At 34.2% G+C, this 22,296-nt stretch overlaps 2 protein-coding genes across 2 annotated transcripts; both read right to left on the bottom strand.

The window, feature by feature from the left end:
* Nucleotides 1-380: 380 nt before the first annotated feature.
* LOC123565067 (uncharacterized) lies at nt 381-3,193 on the bottom strand. Its single transcript, XM_045359076.2, has 2 exons — nt 2,555-3,193; nt 381-1,920 (listed from the first exon to the last, which is right to left on the bottom strand). Exons 1-2 carry the CDS (start codon nt 3,094-3,096, stop codon nt 1,434-1,436), a joined length of 1,029 nt encoding a protein of 342 aa, XP_045215011.2. The 5' UTR covers nt 3,097-3,193; the 3' UTR covers nt 381-1,433.
* A 13,882-nt stretch (nt 3,194-17,075) lies between these two features.
* LOC123565070 (uncharacterized) lies at nt 17,076-19,274 on the bottom strand. The gene is made up of 2 exons (XM_045359078.2): nt 18,637-19,274; nt 17,076-18,118 (listed from the first exon to the last, which is right to left on the bottom strand). Exons 1-2 carry the CDS (start codon nt 19,176-19,178, stop codon nt 17,635-17,637), a joined length of 1,026 nt encoding a protein of 341 aa, XP_045215013.1. The 5' UTR covers nt 19,179-19,274; the 3' UTR covers nt 17,076-17,634.
* Between the last annotated feature and the right edge of the window lie 3,022 nt (nt 19,275-22,296).

Genomic DNA, 22,296 nt, shown 5'->3' with positions numbered 1-22,296 from the left:
AAGTTAGCGAACTCTTCCATGTTCTTTTCTCACAGGAACACTTTCTTGGGAAATTATGAGGCAAAGATGGTGTTTAGCTGTTGACTGGAACAACATTCTAAAATATTTACGAAGAAGAGATTTCCTATAGAAACAATCATTACATAACGTAAACATGAACTATTTCAGTCCACAAATTCAATTTGGAAATATTAATGCAAAATGAAAGACTCGATTTGATTGAGGCTGTTGTTGAGAGGTTATAAAAGGAGCAACATCTACGCTCCCTAACACCGGCTTGACCCAGATGTTCAATGGATTCCATGATCCCGAAGGACATACTGCATGCAATATCGGCACTTAAAGACTGCAGTTGGGATAATATATAAATTGACAATCTATAAAATATTTAAATGTATTAGTAAAATCAACCAAATTTACCCGTAGCTACGAGGGTTCATCCAGAAATAATGTCACTTCGTCCATTGCGCATTATTCAACGTTGTATTATTATACAAATTAGCCGTTATTGCTTGTCAACAAACATATCAATTTCTGATGTCAATAATGCCATTGACGTGCTGCGATCTTCAATACCATGCTTTCTGTGCATGTCGATATTTCGATAATTAAGCGGCAAATTTTTATAATGTTTTCAAAATAAAATGCAAATAGATCAAGGTACTCAAGTAGGAGTTTTTGTTGTTTTCGTTTAACTATACCCATTTTTATGGCTCCAGTGACATTACTTTTGGATCAACCCTCGTATGAAAGAACAAAATAAAAAGAATAATTCTCTCAAAATGTGTCACTTCTATCAATATCGCATCTAGACTTAGACAGCTCTGTAGAGATAACGCATGTTTTCATGCTATAACGTCTCCATAATACAGAAGTACTGGTTGATGCAGATGTATCCCGATGAATTCTGCTGATGTTAATACGAAACAAATATGTAAATGAGACAATATAAAAGCTAACATATGAGCCGTGCCATGAGAAAACCAACATAGTGGGTATGCGACCAGCATGGATCCAGACCAGCCTGCGCATCCGCGCAGTCTGGTCAGGATCCATGCTGTTCGCTTTTAAAGCCTATTGGAATTGGAGAAACTGTTAGCGAACAGCATGGATCCTGACCAGACTGCGTGGATGCGCAGGCTGGTCTGGATCCATGCTGGTCGCATACCCACTATGTTGGTTTTCCCATGGCACGGCTCATATAATTTGTTATCCATCAACGTCAATAACTGTTCATGATAAGCCCGAGAATGTCAGCGTTGTTTGATCACGTTGATGTCTTCTGTTTCGAATTATGCGTTTTAGGGACGTAATACGATTACTCTTTGCAAGGGAATTCGCATATGTAAAAAGGTGTGTTAACAACGCGTTCGCTCGAGCATCTCTCTATTAATTCACGTTCATCCTCTGAAAATAATCAAACAGCAGTATTGCTATACGTTACTTTGACTTAATTCTGTTGACTTTGTCACATGCCCTGAGTCAGAAGATTTGCTTTTTAACTCATTTGAATCGATTATTTTCTCCTTCCTATCTTCGTGTTTTTCAGCCCTGGACCTTCGCCTCATGATGATGTAGACACAGAGATTCAAACATCCACCAATGTTGGAAAATATGGTAACGGTATGAATCATAGCTTGTGGAACATTCGGATCGATCAGAACCCACACTCCAAACACTGCCAGCGAAAACCACTGAATAAAGAAGGCTACGACAAACATCGTCATTGTCTTTGCTGCTCGTTTTGATTTGTTGATCATGTGGACGCTTTTGTACGTCTCACATAGACTTGAAGTCTCTTGTCTGATACGTTTCCAAGTGAGAACGTACATGACGCTATTCATAGCAATGATAATGAGCAAAGGTACCGTTGTGAAAAATATATATGCCGTTCCCCCTTTCACAACGTCAAAATGGCAACTGAAATGGAAAAAATGTCTTATGTTTATATATATGAGTACGTGAACTGGTTTGCAAATTAAACTGGTATAACTGTACTTCGACGAAAATGGTTGTTTATTAACCTGAAAGCCAACCTTCTGGCTGAAGAGCAGAATCAACATAAATAAATACTTAAAGATTTCAAAAGACATGATATGTAATGATTGTAAAATCATTATGTGTCTCAATTTTTCATACGTGAAATCATCTGATGTCCTTGTTTTGAGACAGGTAAAAGTATTAATCCTACGGTTTGTATTATCTCTTAAATACTACTACCCATGATACGGTTTCTCATTTGAAAAACAAATCAATGAGATTAATCTTATTTGATTAATCTCAAATTCAAATCAGTAAGCCTATACAGTGTCCGGTTAGGCATGAGATGTCGAGAACGCAAAGCAGTAAAATTATGTTTTAAATTGCGTCATCCTTAAATGAGTTTAAATGTCGTCCTTCTTTCTAGTGCTGAATTAAACAATTTTCTGTTAGTCAGTTATTAATCAAACTGTCATGTCAAATTTAAAAGACATGTTGCCTGAAGGAATCATTACTGAAAATATAAAACTATCAAGCGATTTATTGCAGTTCAATTAAAATCAAAGTAACTTACAAAGATCCACTCGGTCCAAACTGTCCACTGATTGCGGCGGCTGTTGCCCCTACAAACGGTACACCGAAAGTCCAGGTCAATAATTTCCAATCTCGTTTGCCAAAGTTAAGATTTTTATGGAAATACATCAACATGAAAGCGTTGATAGCAACTATATTCACCATCAAATTTTGTGCCGTTATAAATTCAGTGAGAGTGAAGGCGTAAAATTCACAAAGTTCCTTTGGGTGTACATGGTCCTTGACTATGACGTAATGGAGATGATCAACGCTGTGAAATATATTAAACCCACCGTCACAGATTGCCAGATATACAATAAAACGCTCGCTCTTCGTCCAGGAAAAAAATGTCCTGTAGCTCCTGTGTCGAAATGACAATGTCAGAACAATAATAACACAACAAAGACTGCTGAAAATGCAAATTAGCGCTGGAATATGGATATAATAAAATATTCCATTAGCAAGTCCGTACACCGGAAGGTCATATCCACTTTTCATCTCGGCGCTTTTGTCGCCATCGTCTACGCTTGAATTATTATACATTACAAATATTTCTTAATATGAGCACTTAACCTTGTTTATTTTTTTTTTTTACTTTATGTTCAATGTCATCCACGGTTACCAGGTCGGTAAATATAGTTTTCCTGTGATACGCTCAGTTTAAATAGGTTGGGATATAAGTGGGTTAAATCCTTATTGGTCAAACATGTTTATTTGCTATGTAAAAATGTTACTGGCAAAAATCACGTTCATAACAGCCATCGGGAGAGAGATTTTTGTAAATAAATTGTTGTTATACTTGTTAGCAACGGGCTTCAAGATACTGAGGTGAAGCATATGAATATCTCGGGCGACTGCTCCATTCATGTAACTATCATAATCACTATTTTACCTAATAAAACGATATTTTTAGGGCATTGGTTTTGTGTATTTATAGTAATCTATCTCAGATTTGATACAGATAAGTTTTATCAACTATCTCATAGTTTCTTCGAAAGTTTTTAAAAGATAATGTAATCTAAATTGCCGAAAGACGACCGTTTATTACTTTTAACTTGAATGATTTAAGTTGAGAGAAAGTCGAAACGACTATTTTTGAGCCTGGGTTGTCAGATGTCAAGTGTAACAGCAAATTCTTAATCAACTTTATATTCAATTTTATATTATACTTAAGAAGTCAGTGAAGATATACAGAAAGTTTGCAAAAGAAACACAAGTGGATGAATCACCATACCGGTTTTAGAGATGACCTTCGCTGTCGGCATATAGTTATGTACGCGGTCTTAAAATATCGGACAATTGAAATGTAAAATTTGTTTTTGGACAGCGGTCGAGTAGCTGTCCGAGGAGTATTGGATGACCTTTCGTTACAAAATATCTAACGAGTAAACACCTCACCAGCAAGGTAGCTATTTACTTTCTTACTAGACAAATTTCTGAATTGTCAGTCTTTGCCTGGTACAAGTCATGTTCTAAACCACATTTCAATATTGCTCTAGCGAGGTTGCTCGATGCTGACAAGTTCGCCATAAATCGGCGAGTTTCTTAAATTTGATACTATGCTAAAGGAAAAGAGAGAGAGAGGGGGGGAGAGAGAGAGAGAGAGTATCTCTTTCCATTATATGATTTCTATGCGAATATGTTTCTTTTTATCATGTTAACATGTCCTTTTCATATTAACAATAAAGAGTTTACTGTTATAACTACATGTATTACTCTAAAATGCGTTCTTAACATTATTCACGTATATATTAAAGTTTGCCAAAGTATAAAATGTTCACACGAATTTGCTCACTGTGTGAGATAGGTCATACAAAACACACCGTAGAACGCATTTCTGTACACCAATTTTTATTTAAAATATTAATATAATCCATAAATATATAGATATACGTTTAAATACCTGCAGCCATTTTCTATAAATAGAACAGGAAGTGTATGTAGAGCAAAATACTTCTTGTATAAAAGCGGTGCCTCACCTTCCACACGCTTCTGGCAAAAGATGGGGAAAAACCTTTAATGATGTTTCTCTCTACATAAATGTGGTTTTTCTTCCTTGTTGTAACCCTCGTTCATTAAATACGATGATGCTCCACAATGCAATGGACAGTCGTATTATGATTCTTTAAAAGTATTAAATGTGATTAATAATAATATATACCAAATTTATTAGTAAATTAAATAAAGGTATACATTCCCATTTAATATATTTCTTCATTATCTTCGATGAAATGATATTCGTATCTTCCTTTTCGAATACCATAATTTATTAAACAATGAAACAAGAAGAAAATTGCTTTTGTAGTTGTCTCCACAGTATCCTCAGAAAACTACCTTAAGACACGCAGAATTTCGGAGTTTTATCAATTCGTAATTTGTCTTGGTAGAAGACAAGGGTGCTGGAATACTCTCTTTTTTTTAAAAGTATCACTTCTGAATTAATGCACGAATATTGATCATTATCGTTGAGACGTGCAAATACAATCGCATTATGTTCGTGCTCTTATGTATGAATAGAATAGAATAGAATAAAATAGAATATAATAGAATTTTATATCCAATCATAGGTCAACAACATGGTATATGAATCATAGTATATTGTCTAAACAATAACAAATGTCAAATATTAGGTAAATTAAGTAGGACCTATACATTTAAATGGTCTGACAAACACTATGATAATAGTTCCAGTGTCTTCTACAGCACCAGTACCCTTAATCTGGCTAGACTGCGCAACTGACCATAGACCATCTCACGACACACAGAAGCACCAGTTGACACCAGCAGAAATTAAATGCGGCAATTCCTGGACTTTCTAATAAAGCCACCTCTAGGAACGTAATATGTATTTTTGTCAGCTCAATTTTTACATCTGAACAGGTTTCCACAGCACAAAACGTTTCTGTCATTTTCCCTTATTTACATTATTATATGTATATATGTTTTTGGAATACGGGCGAATTCCCTCGGACAATAGCCACCAGCGAATTCAACCAAGGCGGACAAAATACAACCGTAAGTTTGATTTTTAAAGGGTAATTATTACATTTTATATTTTTTATTTAATACAATTTTTATATTTTGTTGTTTTTTTTATCAGGAAATTTTGAATTTTGTCCTAGATTCATGATTCTTTATATACACCAGACACAGGTTATTCAAACCTGTATTATATTATTCATGTTATTTGATACTTACAATCTTACGAGGGCATCATTTTTAAGAAAGATATCTTTTTTTTTTCTTTACGTTGTAGTATTGTCAATTATACCAATAGTCATAGAAAATTACTTTAAAAACATTCTCTCTTGTGAGTGTTTTTATATCTTGTTGTTTTTTTTTTATCAGGAAATTTTGAATTTTGTCCTACATTCATGATTCTTTATATACACCAGACACAGGTTTTTAAAACCTGTATTATATTATTCATGTTATTTGATACTTACAATCTTACGAGGGCATCATTTTTAAGAAAGATATCTTTTTTTTTTCTTTAAGTTGGAGTAAACAAGCGTTAAATAGGCTAGGAAGTCAATAAGTATAAGTATGTAAATTACTACACAAACGACATGTAAAACGACGAAATGTATAACATCCATCAATGGCACTATTTTTGAACATTTTAAACCTCATATGTATGCAAAGCGCGTACACGGATTCCGAAAATAAGAAATATTTTCAGCAAGCCAAATTCCAAACAGAACCCATCCTCATCGACACACTTTAGTTTCGAAAATCGAGAAATAATAAATACAGGGTCAAGGACGGTTTTCTTTTAAATATTATTTATTCAGCTTTGGACGGGTTTACCACTTTGGACGGGTTATATACCCACTATCAGACGTATCGATATGCTTCTAGAAAATCATAGAATAAAGTTTTTGAACAAAAAATTCCTTTCAATCCGCTTTGATTACTTCCTGGTCTGTGTTACACATGTTCATTATTCTCATTATTCTACAAAAATATTCTCTTTTAATAATTTTTGCATGAAGCAGATTTAAAATAAAAATTTTACAGTAATAAAGAAAACCAAGTTGGAATAGAAAAACAGTGATAGCAGTGGGATTTAACTTATGAAAGGAAAGCTTTAGCCACTGGCCAATTCTGTGTAAAACATTTTTGTTGCAATGAGTTCAGGTTGAGCTTCGTATGAATCTGTGTCAGATTTGACACATTCACTAAGCATTTGTTTGGCTATTTTCACAGTAATCGCAGTCGCCGTGATTTTCCAGGGTATTAAAAATCGACTGAACTGTTTTTAAGTTTTTCAATGACTTGTTTTGATGTTGTTGTGCTTAGTTGATCTATTTCGATGTAATTTGTAAAATAATCAATGACCACTATTAAAGTATGATTTCTTTCCAATTTTAAACAGATCTTCGGCAACTTTATCCCAAGGACCTTTTCCGTCAGAGTGCTGCTTTAGAGGTTGCCTTTGATTTCTTCACTTAAGCTCCTCACATGCTTCACTGTTTAATTTTCTGTCGAACCAAAATATGTTGTTTTTTGCCCTCCTAAGCATACTTTTAATTCCACATGAGCCGAGTGTAAACGCTTGAGGTGGTTAAGGAATGAGTAGAGCTTCCCCTTTTAAAATTACACCATTTTCAATTGATAATGTATTTCGCAGCGGAAAGTATTTTCTCAGTTCAACTTCAATTTTGTCTATTTCTGGCCAACCATTTAGTATCACTTCCCTTAGTTTTCTGTGTATCCTTATGTGTTGCATTCTGAATTTCTTCAATTCTTTTATCTGGGAAACTTCAAAGTTGATTCACATTCATTATGTTAGGTCTTTTAGTTTCTTCGATTTTAGGTCTACATGTACTTAAAGTGCCCGCTACAACTAAGTCAGACCTTTACAAACTGAAATTAAATATCATGGCGAAACAATCTGATGATTATGTCCTTTAATCTCTTTGGTGTTTGTGATAAAGGTTTTTGTCAAAATTGTCCAATGAGAATTGGTCATATATCTTTATAATATCTGGACCTGCATAGTGTAAAATAACGCTTGTCTTTATTTTCTGGTCTTTCTCAGAGGTACCACTTGCCAACAGGTAGATTTTCATCTGGCGCTTAAATTTTTTAATGGGAAAGGCAATATTGTTCTTACGTAAAACTGACGACCATTTTGTTTTCATGGCAACAAAAAGAAAACAAACTGGTAATTTTTTCTGTAAAAAATATCTCTACTTTTTTCAGTTATAATGTTTTACATGTCACACTCAAAAACATATGAAATAAATCTATTTAAATGTCACTTTTTAAATAAAAAATTTGGCAGTGTGTAAATAACGTCATAAACAAACATCAGTCATTTTCTTAAATTTCAAACTTTTTCAATAGTGGTCCGATTTTAAAAATTAAAAAATCTTTTAGCATTATGATAGGCTTGGGGATTGCTTACATATAAAATTAACATAATGTCAGGCATTCCTTGCCCTTTAAAGTTTTCAAATATGTTTCCTGAAACTATATCCAGATGTGCAAGAGGTTTGAATGATTCCATTTTAGTTTTATCTTTGCAATTTGTAATCCGTTCGACGGAATGTGGGTACGAGTGTCACTTTTCCAATGCCGGAAATTTGACATATTTCATAGTTCGAATGTCAGTTCATTATCGGGAGGTAAGGACTATATTTCTGTTGATGATTCAGTCGGTTTCCAGCGCCGGCACCATGTTGGTGGTCCTTCAGTGCAATCCGTGCAACACGAACAACTAAAAAACAGATTAAACAACACCTTCACTTCATTTATCCTCTTATATCTATAACTGTATAAGTAATATACTAGTATGAAAGAGCTTCCACATTCATCTGTCTGAATTTTGGTACTTTCAGCACTTTTAAGAACATACCTTGAACCTGTAACTTTGAGGCATACATCGTTTTAGTTTAAATAATTTAGACGTAAAATATATGTTTTTTCCTCACATTACGAGGATAAAAGATGGCAAATTTTGTGCAGTTGGTGTCTGATATTGACAGTCGGCCGGGACTCGGCTGATTACATTGTTTGGACTCAAACGGCCTTATCCATCTTACCTCAGAAAAAAATGTTTATCGTCTTAAGTCTTAGATATATATGTTTTACTCTAAACATGAATATCTAAAGTCATAGTTAATAAGAAATACATTTTTAAGTATGAGTTGGCGAGATAAAATCACCGCATAGACAACCTCGCCGTTTCGTATTAAAATCAATAAAACAATTTATCCCTTAAAATCAAGTTCTCAATCGGTTAGAAACATTCAAATTCTACAACTTCCGAAAACCTTGTAAAAATCGGCAAGCAATTAATGTATTTACAATGACTTGGAATTTTTGTTTACAAAATCGCTGTCAAAATGTCTGGTGGATTTCTCTTTCTTTGCGCATGCGCACAGTGCTTTCTTGTGAGAGCACCCGCGGGTCATGTACAAATAACATATAAATGAAATTACATCTAAACTAATATCAGAGTAAATATCGTTGTTGAGTAATAACTTTAAATATTCTGAAAATAAGTTCAAGGGACATTATCTCCATTGTTTTCATCCAATAATCTGAATATGTTCTAAGCTCTAACTTCTGAATACATATCAAATACGTTTGTATAATCTTTAGTGATACCGTTGTTTATGCTGGGGTTGTTACATATTGCATAATTATATTTCATATGAACGCCAAGTCTTGTAGCAATGTCTTTTATTCTAAATTATTTACGGTTACCCGCAGAATGATTATTACTTTGTCTGTGATGAATTGGTCGAGAAGGTTAAGACGCTTTCCTACTGAAGGTGAAGACCCTGGGTTCGATTCCTGGCTACTCCCATTGCGGTGTGTCCTTGGGCAAGGCACTTTATCACGATTGCATCAGTCGACTCAGCTGTAAATTGGTACCAGCAAATTGCTGGGGTAAGGTTAAATTGGTTTTAACTGTTTTTCTAAAATAAGGGTCGCTAAAAAGCTCTACAGAGCTTATGTTCATTGTCTCGCAAAGCGACGGTAAATATAAATTACCTTTTACCTTTACCTGTGATGCGTATACATTAAATTGTTTCAGATGTAACTCGGATAATTGCTTATTTTTAACTTCTTTATTTACTATTCTCCCCAAAATGTTTACGCTGATAAAAATCACGTTCATAAAAACAACGAGAAGGGAACAGGATATTTCTATCAAGTATATCATTGTTATATTTGTACGTAGGTGTGAGGTGACACATACGAGTATGTCAAACCGTTTCTTCTTAAGCTTAATGTATCTGTTATTATCAAAATTGTCTGGTCAAGCATCCTGCACCCAAAACGTTTAGTGCATTTTATACAGTATTCTATGTTTGAAACAACCGACCGTGTCACAACATTTCTGGTCTTACCTCTTAAACCAAACAAACTAGTTCTAAATTTAAAATAAGTCATTTTTCAAACTCTGCAATCCAGTTCCCACAAGCCTAGAATAATGTATAAAAACAGTAAAACTTTTGGCATATGGGGTCAATCCTAGCTGTAAGCCTTTTCCGAAACTGGATATTAAACAGGAACCCAGTTCATATAATCACATATATATCGACTAAAATATTTCAACCATTTTCTGAAAGTAGAACAAGATGTTTATGCTGATGCTTTTATGCACGTCTAATGCATAAAAAGGGAAGCCTATCAAATCCCCTAATTGTCAAGACGTAGACAAGAAGTAGACGTTTCACTGATTAAAACTATGTTTTCTCTTCCTTGTTTTGATACACTCACAAACTCATGATCCTTACATACAATGAACACGAACAGGAAGATGTTGTACTGTTATTGCTTATTTAGCATTCATCAATTAAATTATTTAGATAAATACAACAAACACAGTCTCACTATCAGATCATATTGTCTACTGATTCTTAACGAATATCAATGCGAAAAACAGCTATGCCATATTACTAAAGCGCCTCGAGACCACACTCACGCCTATATGCCTTAAATACTATAATTAAACACCATTTAGGGAAAAGATCATTATTTGTAGATTACATGTAAAATATACGATAAAAGATGTGCTAAAAGATAATGATAAAAACGCGCTAAGAAACCTTAAATTAATAATAATTAAAAGAAAACTAAGCATGATATCACGACCTAGGATAAACCATTAAAGCAACATGTATTGATAAATATGACTGTACATTATTTAATTAACGAGAGTAATGAACGTGGTTATGCAAAATGCCAAGTTGTATGCACCGTCGTATTAGCGCATTGGCATCGACATGAACATTGTTATTATAAAAGAAATAATTAATGTTTCAGTAGGAGTCCAAGATCACAACCACACATTTGTAAGAGGCGACTAATAGGGTCTTAACACTTGGTTTTGCAGTAACTCTGTGATTCCAGCAGGTATGCAAATTTTGATTCCATACCTCATGTTCTTATTTCAATGTAAATGAGATGTGGAACCAAAATTTGTAGTCCTGTTTGGCGCCATATAACCTATACTGTGTTGGTGCGCCGTAAAACCCAAATGAATAAATAAATAAATAACACATTTGTCGGAAGTTAATACAATTATCGTGTGTTAGTAAACAGGGATATTGTCTAAGGGTTATAAAACATGTATAAAGATATAATGAATTAACATGAGAAAAATATTGAATTAAACACAAAAAGTTGAATTATGCCTGTAACAGTCTTTGAGATCGTAGGCATAAACAAACAAACCACCATCCAACGGCGACTGTATTGCAAATTTTAAACCGGACTTTCTTGACGAAAAGTAGCATTATTTGTCACCGTATCTGAATAGTCTATTTTGCTTCAGAGCGTTAATTTTTAGGACTAAATGACGTTTTACATCAATAAAAATATTCTAATCAAGATAATATATTCAAGAGTTTCACACATTACAACTAATAACAGGAAAAATAGAGTTGTAGATTGTTCAACAGACAAAAAATTTCGATCACCATTTTAGAGATCTTAAGAGTGTTCTGTGTCCCATAATTGTACAGTACTTGAGGAATATAAACTACAATTTAAATGTGAATGGTTATTTGCAGTACGTAAGGTGTGAAATATATGTATATTTTAGACGTTAGTGAGAAATTAATATAAGAATAGTTATGTAATGAGAATGCAAAAAAAAAGAAAATATCACAGGAATATACGGAATGTATTAATCAAATAGAGATAAGTAAACTGTCCATTATTAATAGTCTGTTCCTTCAAGTCAAATATTATTATCCGTATCAATGAATTAGTACCCATTAAAACTTTATTACAACACTTTATCAATATCAAGTATATAAAACAGATAAGTTACAGACTATTCTCCGCCTGGTTATTTGGTTCAGATGCAGACACATTTGTTTGTCTCTGAGTCGAACTCGTCTCTGATTGTTGAAATCTGTGTCTCATGATCAAGTAAATCCCGAGATTCAAGCAACCACCAATGTTCGTGAAAGTCGTAACGAAATGGTGAATCACCTGGGGAACGTCAGAATCCACGAGCGCCCAGACGCCAAATAACGCCAGGGACCACCATTGAATGAAGAACGCGACGACAAACATTGACATTGTCTTGGCTGCCCGCTGGGAGCTGCTACTGACAGTAGATGGTGCTCTGTTTTCCCTCAATGAACCTCTAATGTTTCTCGTCTGCTCTTTGATACGCGTCCACGTCAGAACATACATGATGCTGTTCATAACGATAATAATGAGCAATGGTACGGTTGTGAAACAGATGTTTGCCGTCACGCCTTTGACACCGTCGAAGTAGCAACTGAAGTAAAAATGTTGTCAGGCTATACATAGTTTAAACTATTATCAAAGAAAAACCAACTTACAGGACTCATATCAATATTTTTTTTCATAACTTAGAAAGTGGTTTCATTATTTTGTAAGACATTGCAAATTTGAAACGAAACTGCTTAAGTCACGATTTAAAATTAAATGTGGTTTATAAGTATTGTAGCTTTACGTTAATGTATCAAATATGTTTATTTTATTGACATTCTAATAAGACAATCATTGCTTCCGTCAAATGCAGTTAAATATACTTCTGCAAGACCCTATTTGACTTACATATCGACAAGCGGCTTTAGAAGTAGTCTTAATTCATTAGACTATGCCAGTAACAAACTGGTATCTTGTTGTATACAAAAATTAACTCAGTTACGTCAGTTTAATAGTTGTTAAACCATCAACCTAAACGATTTCCTGGTTAAGACAATTTGCACAAACATTTTTACATATGTGATTTGAAATACTTGTATCACTTTTTATGTATTTAAACTGCATACGATTGCATCAATGACCTCTTACCATTTTTACAAGTTTGAAAGATCATATAGTCTATGACTGTAATATTAGTCAATTACAATGAACAAAGTTCCTGACCAGGCATATGCGTACAAGCAGTTGCAACGTTTAAAACGTACTCCGAAATCTCGCTTGAATAACAGCATACTATTAATTCTACGTTTTAGAACAATTCATGGGTCCATGATGCAGCTGCTGCGGACATTTTGATACTACTAGAGCAATACCCTAGTATTTGCAGACAACGTTTTTATGGTTGCTATTGAGACTTTCTCGTCAAAATATTCAAAATGTGTTAAAATGGGCTGTGAAGGGGACCTGTGTCATGCCCTCGGAAGATACACTAAAAGCATCCTCAAAGTGAAAGCATTAGCAATGAGGACAAAGTGACTGGTGGCTTCATTTAATATGAGGTATTGCCTTGATACCAAATTGGTTACATCTTTAAGACGGATATAAATCACATTTGAGCCGCACCATGAGAAATCCAACATAGTGCATTTGCGACCAGCATGGATCCAGACCAGCCTGCGCATTCGCGCAGTCTGGTCAGGATCCATGCTGTTCGCTAACGGTTTCTCTAATTGCAATAGGGTTTGAAAGCGAACAGCATGGATCCTGACCAGACTGCGTTGATGCGCAGGCTGGTCTGGATCCATGCTGGTCGCAAATGCACTATGTTGGTTTTCTCATGGCGCGGCTCAAATCACATTTTGCAAATTAATGAATCAAGCTAGCGATTCTGAAATGATTTACAAGAAGTCCCAGTATGATTTATACCAGTTTATACGCACTAAAAGCACAAGTGCTTGTATCTCTATCGATTAATATATATATTATCATATCCAAACCACTTAGTATACTATTAAATAGTAATGGCTGGCAAGAAAGTTTTATATTTTAATCATTTTTACCTGCTGTAAACTCAAACAACACCTGAATTATCTATATAAGTAAACTTTCAGGTGAAAGAAAATACAGTCATCTTATGTTACGTTGAGCACTAATAACAAGAAAAATATTTCAGCATTTAAGTATATGTATTCAAATTAATCATTGTAGAAAATGTCAAATAGAAATCTCTAAAACATCGTAGATCAAAAGACAAATTACGAGCTGTACTTAATCCAGGACCGGTCAAGTGTCCTTTAATTCGCCTGACAATTCAAGCATTTGCCGCAAGTAGACGAAATTAGGAAATCATAAACTAATGCTCCATGAGAAAATAATTAAAAACAAGCAATATGTTGAATAAAAGCAATTTCTATAAAATTACGTTACATGGCCTGAAGTGAACTCGAATCCATAGTAACGTGTGAGTGACTTTACTATAACGCCACTGTGTCATTGGTTATAATTATAACTATATAATTTTTGTGTTCCTTTTTTAGATGTGGTAGAATTTTATCACCATATACAGTAGTTATCAATATTCGTGTTCATTTTTAGATGTGGTAGTATTTCATCATTATTTATCAAACGTTTGTGTTTTAGCGACGTTTTCTGTACAGTATCTTTTATAACCGCTGAATTTTAACCACCATACCATATTATTTTCACTGCATCATTTATTGAATCCGTATGTATTATTTTGTAGATTTGTTTCGACAACAGTACAGTGTGGTCTTTATTAAGGGTTTGTGTCGTTGCGTCATTAGCAGATTATCTTTATCATAGTTATTCGGAAAAAGCGGTAAGAAGTCATTTATATTAAGTAAGAAACGTATAGGTAATTGAGCAATACCTGCTAGAACTAAACCTTCGTTTGACATTTCATCATTAGCAATTATACGCTAAACCAGTTCATTTGAATATAATTTGAAAAAATAAGAATGAATTATGACTTATATGTTAGTACTTTGATTTCTCGATCAACTAGATCAAATGCCTTTCTTAAATCAAATATCATAGCGCCAATAATCGCTCCATTATTCATATTTGTTAGGCAATTATCTACGAGTTTAACTAGGGTATGCGCAGTTTGACCAGAAGTCCTGATTGCGATGTGTGTATCAAGTAATATTGTTGAGATACGCGAATAAGTGTGTAGTGACATGTCTCTCAAATACCTTTGAAATAGTATAAAGTATATAGGTCTGTAATTATTTGGATCCGCTTTAAGTTTTAACTTTAGTATATAGGTTATTTTAGTAATATATATATTTTCAGGATACTGATATCACGTAAACTAACGAAAACGCCAGATAAAATTGGCGAAGATTAATGAGTTCCAGGTTAATACTTATGGACAATAACTTGATATGCTCACAGAGTTTATTCTGACGGGAAAATTTGTACGCGCATTTCTTGATGTCAATTGTATTGTTTTATTAAATACAAAACAGATATGTACACATTTCTTCGATAAAGACATGAATCAAGCCTTATGTTATTTATAAGTAAATGCATTTATATTTACTACCTGGAGAAGTTTTCGAAAACATTGGCGTCCTGAAATGTGATCGTCAAGAGGATGGAGGCTAATATTAATTATTTCATATAACGTTTAAGGAAGTGCGAAAAACGGGAGAAATATTTTAAAAATTGGCGTCCTGAAATCGGTATATAAAACTGAAAAAAAAATGATTTGAATAGGAGACATCCAAGGTTGTGTAAAAATATGTCAACATGATGCCATTCACTAGAAATCACAGTTACGCACATAAACACTTGACGGGCTTCTTTGATTAATGTTTGTAAAATATATTCGTTTGCCACTAGAATATTCAGATTCAACGAGTAGTTATATTATTATTTTTATGAATAAATTCCTTTACTGGTTTAAGTATTGCAACATGTATGTTTGGCATGTTCCACATTGGCACCTTAAATGACATTTTCCCCATTTTGCAGTTTTTGAACCAGCTGGTTATACCATGCCGTGTATATAGTTTTTGCTTTAGCAATGCCTATGGAGCATTCGCTCCTGACTGACTGAAAGCTGAGCACAGAATGACCGAATACCAAAATTGTTCAGGTATATTTTGTCTTAATCATTATGAAATGGAGGTATTCTACGTTCAAGCTTTCAACAGTATAGATTGTTTGTGTTGTGGTCTGCTTTGAAAGGTTGAATTTATTGTATGTGCGGTTTCCTGGGAATATGTTTCTTTCTGTTTCTCTTCAACAGCTGAATTTAACCGTTGAAAGTTCATTGACACTTTATCAACAATAATGCACTTCCTTTAGTTATTATATAAAGTGAATTGGTAGTTTCCGAGAATGAATGAGTCAAATCCTTATTGATACAATTCGTCAGCACAATGGTTTTGTCATCTGATTAAGCTTCTGTAATAGTTTTACTTTCATTAATACCTTTCACACGGGAATGATTAAATAACACCATGTACAAACTGGTATAAAAGTCTTCCGTTATGTTACAGCTCAGCACTTTTATCAAAATATGTTTATTTAAATTCTTTAATCATTTTAAAGTTTATTTCAAACAATGGACCTTGTTATTGAATATTTACATTCCTATCAAAAGCTGAATACTCACAATATTATTTTAAGTCAGATCGTAGCTGAAATAACACTCAGTGCATTGTACAATTTTAATAACAAAGTTTCAGGGCCTCCATGGCCGAGTGGCTACAGTCGCTGATTTCGAATCACTTGCCCTTCACCGATGTGGGTTCGAAACTCACTCGGGTCGTTGATTTTTTCATTTGACGACGCCATTCAGCTGGTTTATGGAAGGACGATGGTGCTACCCAGGTGTCCGCCCGTGATGAAATAATACTCGGAAGCGCCTCTACCATCAAAGCTCGAAAACCACCGTATGACCTATGATTGCGTCTTCCCTTCCCAATACAATTCCATCATCGAAATTAATTGCCATGTCATTTCTAAGAACATTGGAATATTCGACAGTCCATGAAAAACGAACAACTGCATTAAATATAATTCAGCGAATTCTTTCATTTTCAACTCTCACAAAAAATATCTGGAGATAATGTGGCAAAGATGGTATTTAGCGATTGACCGGAACAACATTCTCAAATTTAAGGAATATAATGCAAAGATGAATCTTCAAAGTTCATAGTCCACAAATTTAATTTGAAATAAAATTTATAAGAAGATTATTTTTAAACATTTATGCAAAATAAAAGACTCGGTTTAATTCATGCTGTTGTTGAGAGGTTATTACGCTCCCTAGCACCAACTTGCCTCAGATGTTAAATGGATTCCACAATTCCGGAGGGTAAAAATTATAACAATTGTACTGAATGCAAATATATTTTTATTTGGAGACGTTTTACCGCCGTCACACGGCACCTAAAGACTGCTGTTGTGATAGTTAATACAATTTTTAAAATTGTCAAATGGATTTATAAAATCAACAGCTACAAAACAGAAAACAAAAATAAAAATAGTAATTATGTCTAGCCTCTTTCGTCAATATCGCAATTAGACAAGTCTGTTGAGATAACGCATGCTTTTAAGTTGTAACGTCTGCAGAATAGCAAGAAATTGGTGGGTGTTAATGTATCCCGATGAATCCCGCTGATGTTAACACAAAATAAATATGCACATATGTTAGACAAACAATAACAACCCAGACATTTAGTCAAATGACAGTAAAAAAAGGAAAATAATAATTTGTTATCCAACAACGTCAATAAATGTTCATGCTAAACCCGAGAATGTCAGCGTTGTTTGATCACGTTGTTGTCTTCTGTTTCGAATTATGCTTATGGGGACGTAATACGCTTTGCAAGGGAATTCGCATAGATAAAGGTGTGTTAACAGCGTGTTTTATGATAAAATGGTAGCTGTGTACCGTTATACGTTACTTTGACTTAATTCTGATGACTTTGTCACATGCCCCGAGTCAGATTTGCTTTTCAGCTCATTTGAATCGATTATTTTCTCCTTGCTATCTTCATGTTTGTCAGCCCTGGACCTTCGCCTCATGATGATGTAGACACAGAGATTCAAACATCCACCAATGTTGGAAAATATTGTAATGATATGAATCATAGGTTGTGGAACGTTCGGATCGATCAGAACCCACACTCCAAACACTGCTAGTGAAAACCACTGAATAAAGAAGGCTACGACAAACATCGTCATTGTCTTTGCTGCTCGTTTTGATTTGTTGACCATGTGGACGTTTTTGTACGTCTCACATAGACTTGAAGTCTCTTGTCTGATACGTCTCCAAGTGAGAACGTACATAACGCTATTCATAACAATGATAATGAGCAGAGGTACCGTTGTGAAAAATATGTATGCCGTCCCCCCTTTCACGCCGTCAAAGTAACAACTGAAATGGGAAAAATGTCTTATGTTTACATACTGATTTGAAACAAATGAAAGCCAACGTTCTGACTGAAAAGCAGAATCAACATAAATAAATACTTAAATATTTCAATAGACATGATATGCAATGACAGCAAAATCATAAAGGTATTAATCCGGCGATTCATATTATCTCTTGTATACTACTACCTATGATAGGGTTATACATTTGATTTATTTGAAAAACAAATCAATGAGACTCTCATTTGATTGATCTGCAAATCAAATCAGTAAGCCTTTACATTGCCCGGTTAGGCATGCTGAGAACGCAAAGCAGTGAAATTATATTTAACGTTATCCTTTATGAGCTTACATGTCATCGTTCTTTTTTTTTTCTCTGAATTAAACAATTTTCTGTTAGTCAGTTATTAATCACATTGTCGTGTCAAATTTAAAAAGACATGTTGCCTGAAGGAATCATTACTGAAAACATAAAACTATCAAGCAATTGATTGAATTTCTATTAAAATCAAAGTCACTTACAAAGATCCACCCGGTCCAAACTGCCCACTGATTGCGGCTGCTGTTGCCCCTACAAACGGTACACCGAAAGTCCAGGTCAACAATTTCCAATCTCGTTTGCCAAAGTTAAGATTTTTATGGAAATACATCAACATAAAAGCGTTGATAGCAACTATATTCACGATCAAATTTTGTGCCGTTATAAATTCAGCGAGAGTGAATCCGTAAAACTCACAAAGTTCCTTTGGGTGTACATGGTCCTTGACTATGACGTAATGGAGATGATCAACGCTGTGAAATATATTAAACCCACCGTCACAGATTGCAAGATATACAATGAAACGCTCGCTCTTCGTCCAGGAAAAAAATGTCCTGTAGCTCCTGTGTCGAAATGACAATGTCAGAACAATAATAACACAACAAAGACTGCTGAAAATACAAATTAGCGCTGGAATATGAATATAATAAAATGTTCCATTAGCAAGTCCATACACCGGCAGGTCATATCCACTTTTCATCTCTGCGGCTTTGTCGCCGTCGTCTATGCTTGAATTGTTATACATAGCAAATATTTCTTAATATGAACACTAAATCTTGTTTAAAAAGGTTACTTTATACTCAGTGTCATCTACGGTTACCAGGACGGTAAATATAGTGTTCCTGTGATACACGCAGTTTAAATAGGTTGAGATATAAGTGGTTTAAATCCTTATTGGTCAAACTTGTTTATTTGCTATGCAATAATTTTACACTGACAAAAATCACGTTTACTACAACCATCGGAAGAGAGATTTTTGTCAATATATTGTTGTTGTACTATTGAGCAATGGACTTCGAGAGATTGAGAAGAAGCATATGAATATATCGGGCGACTGCTCCATTCATGTAACTATCATTATAAAAATCTTACCTGAATAAACGATATTGTTTAGGACATTAGGTTTTGGTGTATTTGAAGTAATTTATCTCAGATTTGTTACAGATAGGCTGTATCATGCATCTCATATTTTCTTTAGAAAAGTTATTAAAAGATAATGTAATGCAAATTGCAGAGAGACGACCGTTTATTACTTTTAATTTGAATGATTCAAGTTGAGAAGAAGTGTGTATGCGGCGTTGGACCATCGAAAGGAATATTCAGGAGCCTGGGCTGTCAGAGGTCAAGCGTGACAGCAAATTCTAAGTCAGCTTTATATTAAACTTTATATTATACTCAGGAACACAAGTATTCAACCTTACCGGTTGTAGAGATGACCTATAAGTATGTATGCGGTCTAATGTGTCGGACAATTGCAATGTAAAATTAGTTTTTGGACAGCGGGCGAGTAACTGTCCGAAGAGTATTGGATGACCTTTTTTTACAAAATATCCGACGAGTAAATTTCTCACTAGCAAGGTAGCTATTTACTTTCTTGCTAGACAAATTTCTTAATTGTCAGTCTCTGCCTGGTACAAGCCATGTTCAAAACCACATTTCAGTGTTGCTCTAGAAGGAAAATGAAAGAGAGTGAGAGAGAGAGAGGGAGAGAGACTCTTTACGTTATATTATTTATATGAGAATATGTTTTTTTCATATCATGTTAACATATTCTTTTTCACATTAACAATATAGAGTTTACTGTTATAAGTATAGGCATTACTCTAAAACGCGCATTATTCACATATTTATAAAAGTTTGCCGAGGTATAAAATGCTCACTGTGTAAGATAGGTCGTACCAAACACAGAATATCCGTAGAACGCATTTTTGTGCATCTCTTTTATTTAAACGATTAATGCAATTGATAAGAGAAATAAATATCTGCAACTATTTTCTATAAAATAGAACAGGAAGTGTATGTACAGCAAAATACTTCTTGTTTAAAAGCGGTGACTCACCTTATACGTTTCTAGCAAAAGAAGGGGAAAACCATATAATCCCCCAAAATAAAGATGTTTCGCAATGTGTTTTTTTCTTCCTTGTTGTGATGCATTCACAAACACTCGTTCATTGAATAGGAAGATGCTCCACAATGAAATGGACAGTCGTATTTAAAGTATTAAATGTGCTAATAATAATTATATAAACCAAATATATTTGCAAATGAAATGAAGATTCATTCCTATTTTATATATAGTTTTCATTAACTTCGATGAAATGATATGTGTACCTTGTATCAAGGATAACATAATTTATAATAATTCATCAAACAACGAAACAAGAAGAAAAGTGCTTTTGCAGTTATCAAAGTAAAAGGCCGTTCCACAGTACTTTCAGAAATCTACCTTAAGACACGCAATATTTCGAAGTTTTATAAATTCGTAATTTGTCTTGGTAGAAGACAAGGGTGCTGGAAGACTCAATTTAAAACAAAAAACAGCAACAAGCATCACTACTGAATAATTCCATGAATATAACTCATTATCGTTAACACATGCAAATACAATACCATTATGTTCGATTTTTCAAGATATGCGAATAGAATAGAGTAGAATAGAATAGACCTTTTTACGATGCTATTGGTTGCCCTGATGTTTTACCGGATGTTTTGATTTTAATACGCATGCGCTTTTTACGTGTGACAAAAGAACGCTCAATAATAAGAAAACCTACATAAAATCATCATTATATTACGAATTGTTTTGCCACAATAAAGATGATTTTAATCGAACAATTTATTATACTGAATGCTTTGATTAAAAATAGGTATGTTATTAATCATATTTTACCTGGGAAGCCGGCTTCATTCTTATTTTCGTCCGAAAAAAAACAAGCATTCCCAAGCCTTTTTCCACACAAATTTACAAATATAAAACTTGTTCCTTAAATTTAAAAATGTCATATTTTCTTTCATTTTATCTGTAAAAGAAGTTTTTTTTTTCAAACTTCAAATAGCTGTTGTATATATTTTTCTCCGATTTGAATGACATCTGTTATGAATCCTTAGGGGACACGGCTCTTTGTTACTGAAGTTGCTGTTTTAAGTAAAGTAAAGTAAGGTGTTTGTTTATTATAGTGTCACCCCTACTGAAAGGGCCAGCCACTTTGGTTTATGAGAAACCTACATACATTGAACAGCATTACTTCCCGATCCCTAATTTTTAATGCCAGGCACCAGGCAGATAGGCAATCGGTAACCATTATTTAACTAGCTGGTGGCTCACAAACCGGTCTCTCTAACAAGTATCAAGACCCGCCTCTGACAGGGTTCGAACCTTCGACCTCCCGATTGCGGGGCAAGTGCCTTATCCATTATGCTTACATTTCGACTTATCGATATTACTAGTATCATGTAAGCTTATTGCGACAGGTGGCAAGTTCTGTCAGATCATGTTAGGAAATCAAACATAAGCATTTTAAATTCATGGAAAATATCAATTTCTCATTTTTCTTTAACCTAAATTTGTGGAGATGAAAGATCAAAATTGCTGAAAATAGTTTATTGCCTGTTCATTATGAATCCCTATTCATCAGAGTTGACTTGGCTAGTTATAACGCACATTAGTTGAAGTATATCATTCTGAGGAAGTCAGTTGTGGGTTTGCAAAATATTTTCCTTTGTCCTGCGGTGGTAATTTACTATAATACAGACTCTTTTTGATCGAATAGATTGAAATGTGATATAATTTTAACGTAGTTTATATTGTGCGGTCATGTCTTTTTGCCCTAAGTAGAGTGCGCATGCGCGAAAATTTACTTCTG

Source organism: Mercenaria mercenaria, chromosome 2 (genome assembly GCF_021730395.1).
Source record: "Mercenaria mercenaria strain notata chromosome 2, MADL_Memer_1, whole genome shotgun sequence".
Lineage (NCBI taxonomy): Eukaryota > Metazoa > Mollusca > Bivalvia > Venerida > Veneridae > Mercenaria > Mercenaria mercenaria.
Note: the sequence above shows the minus strand (reverse complement) of the source record. Positions and strands in the feature narration are given on the sequence as shown.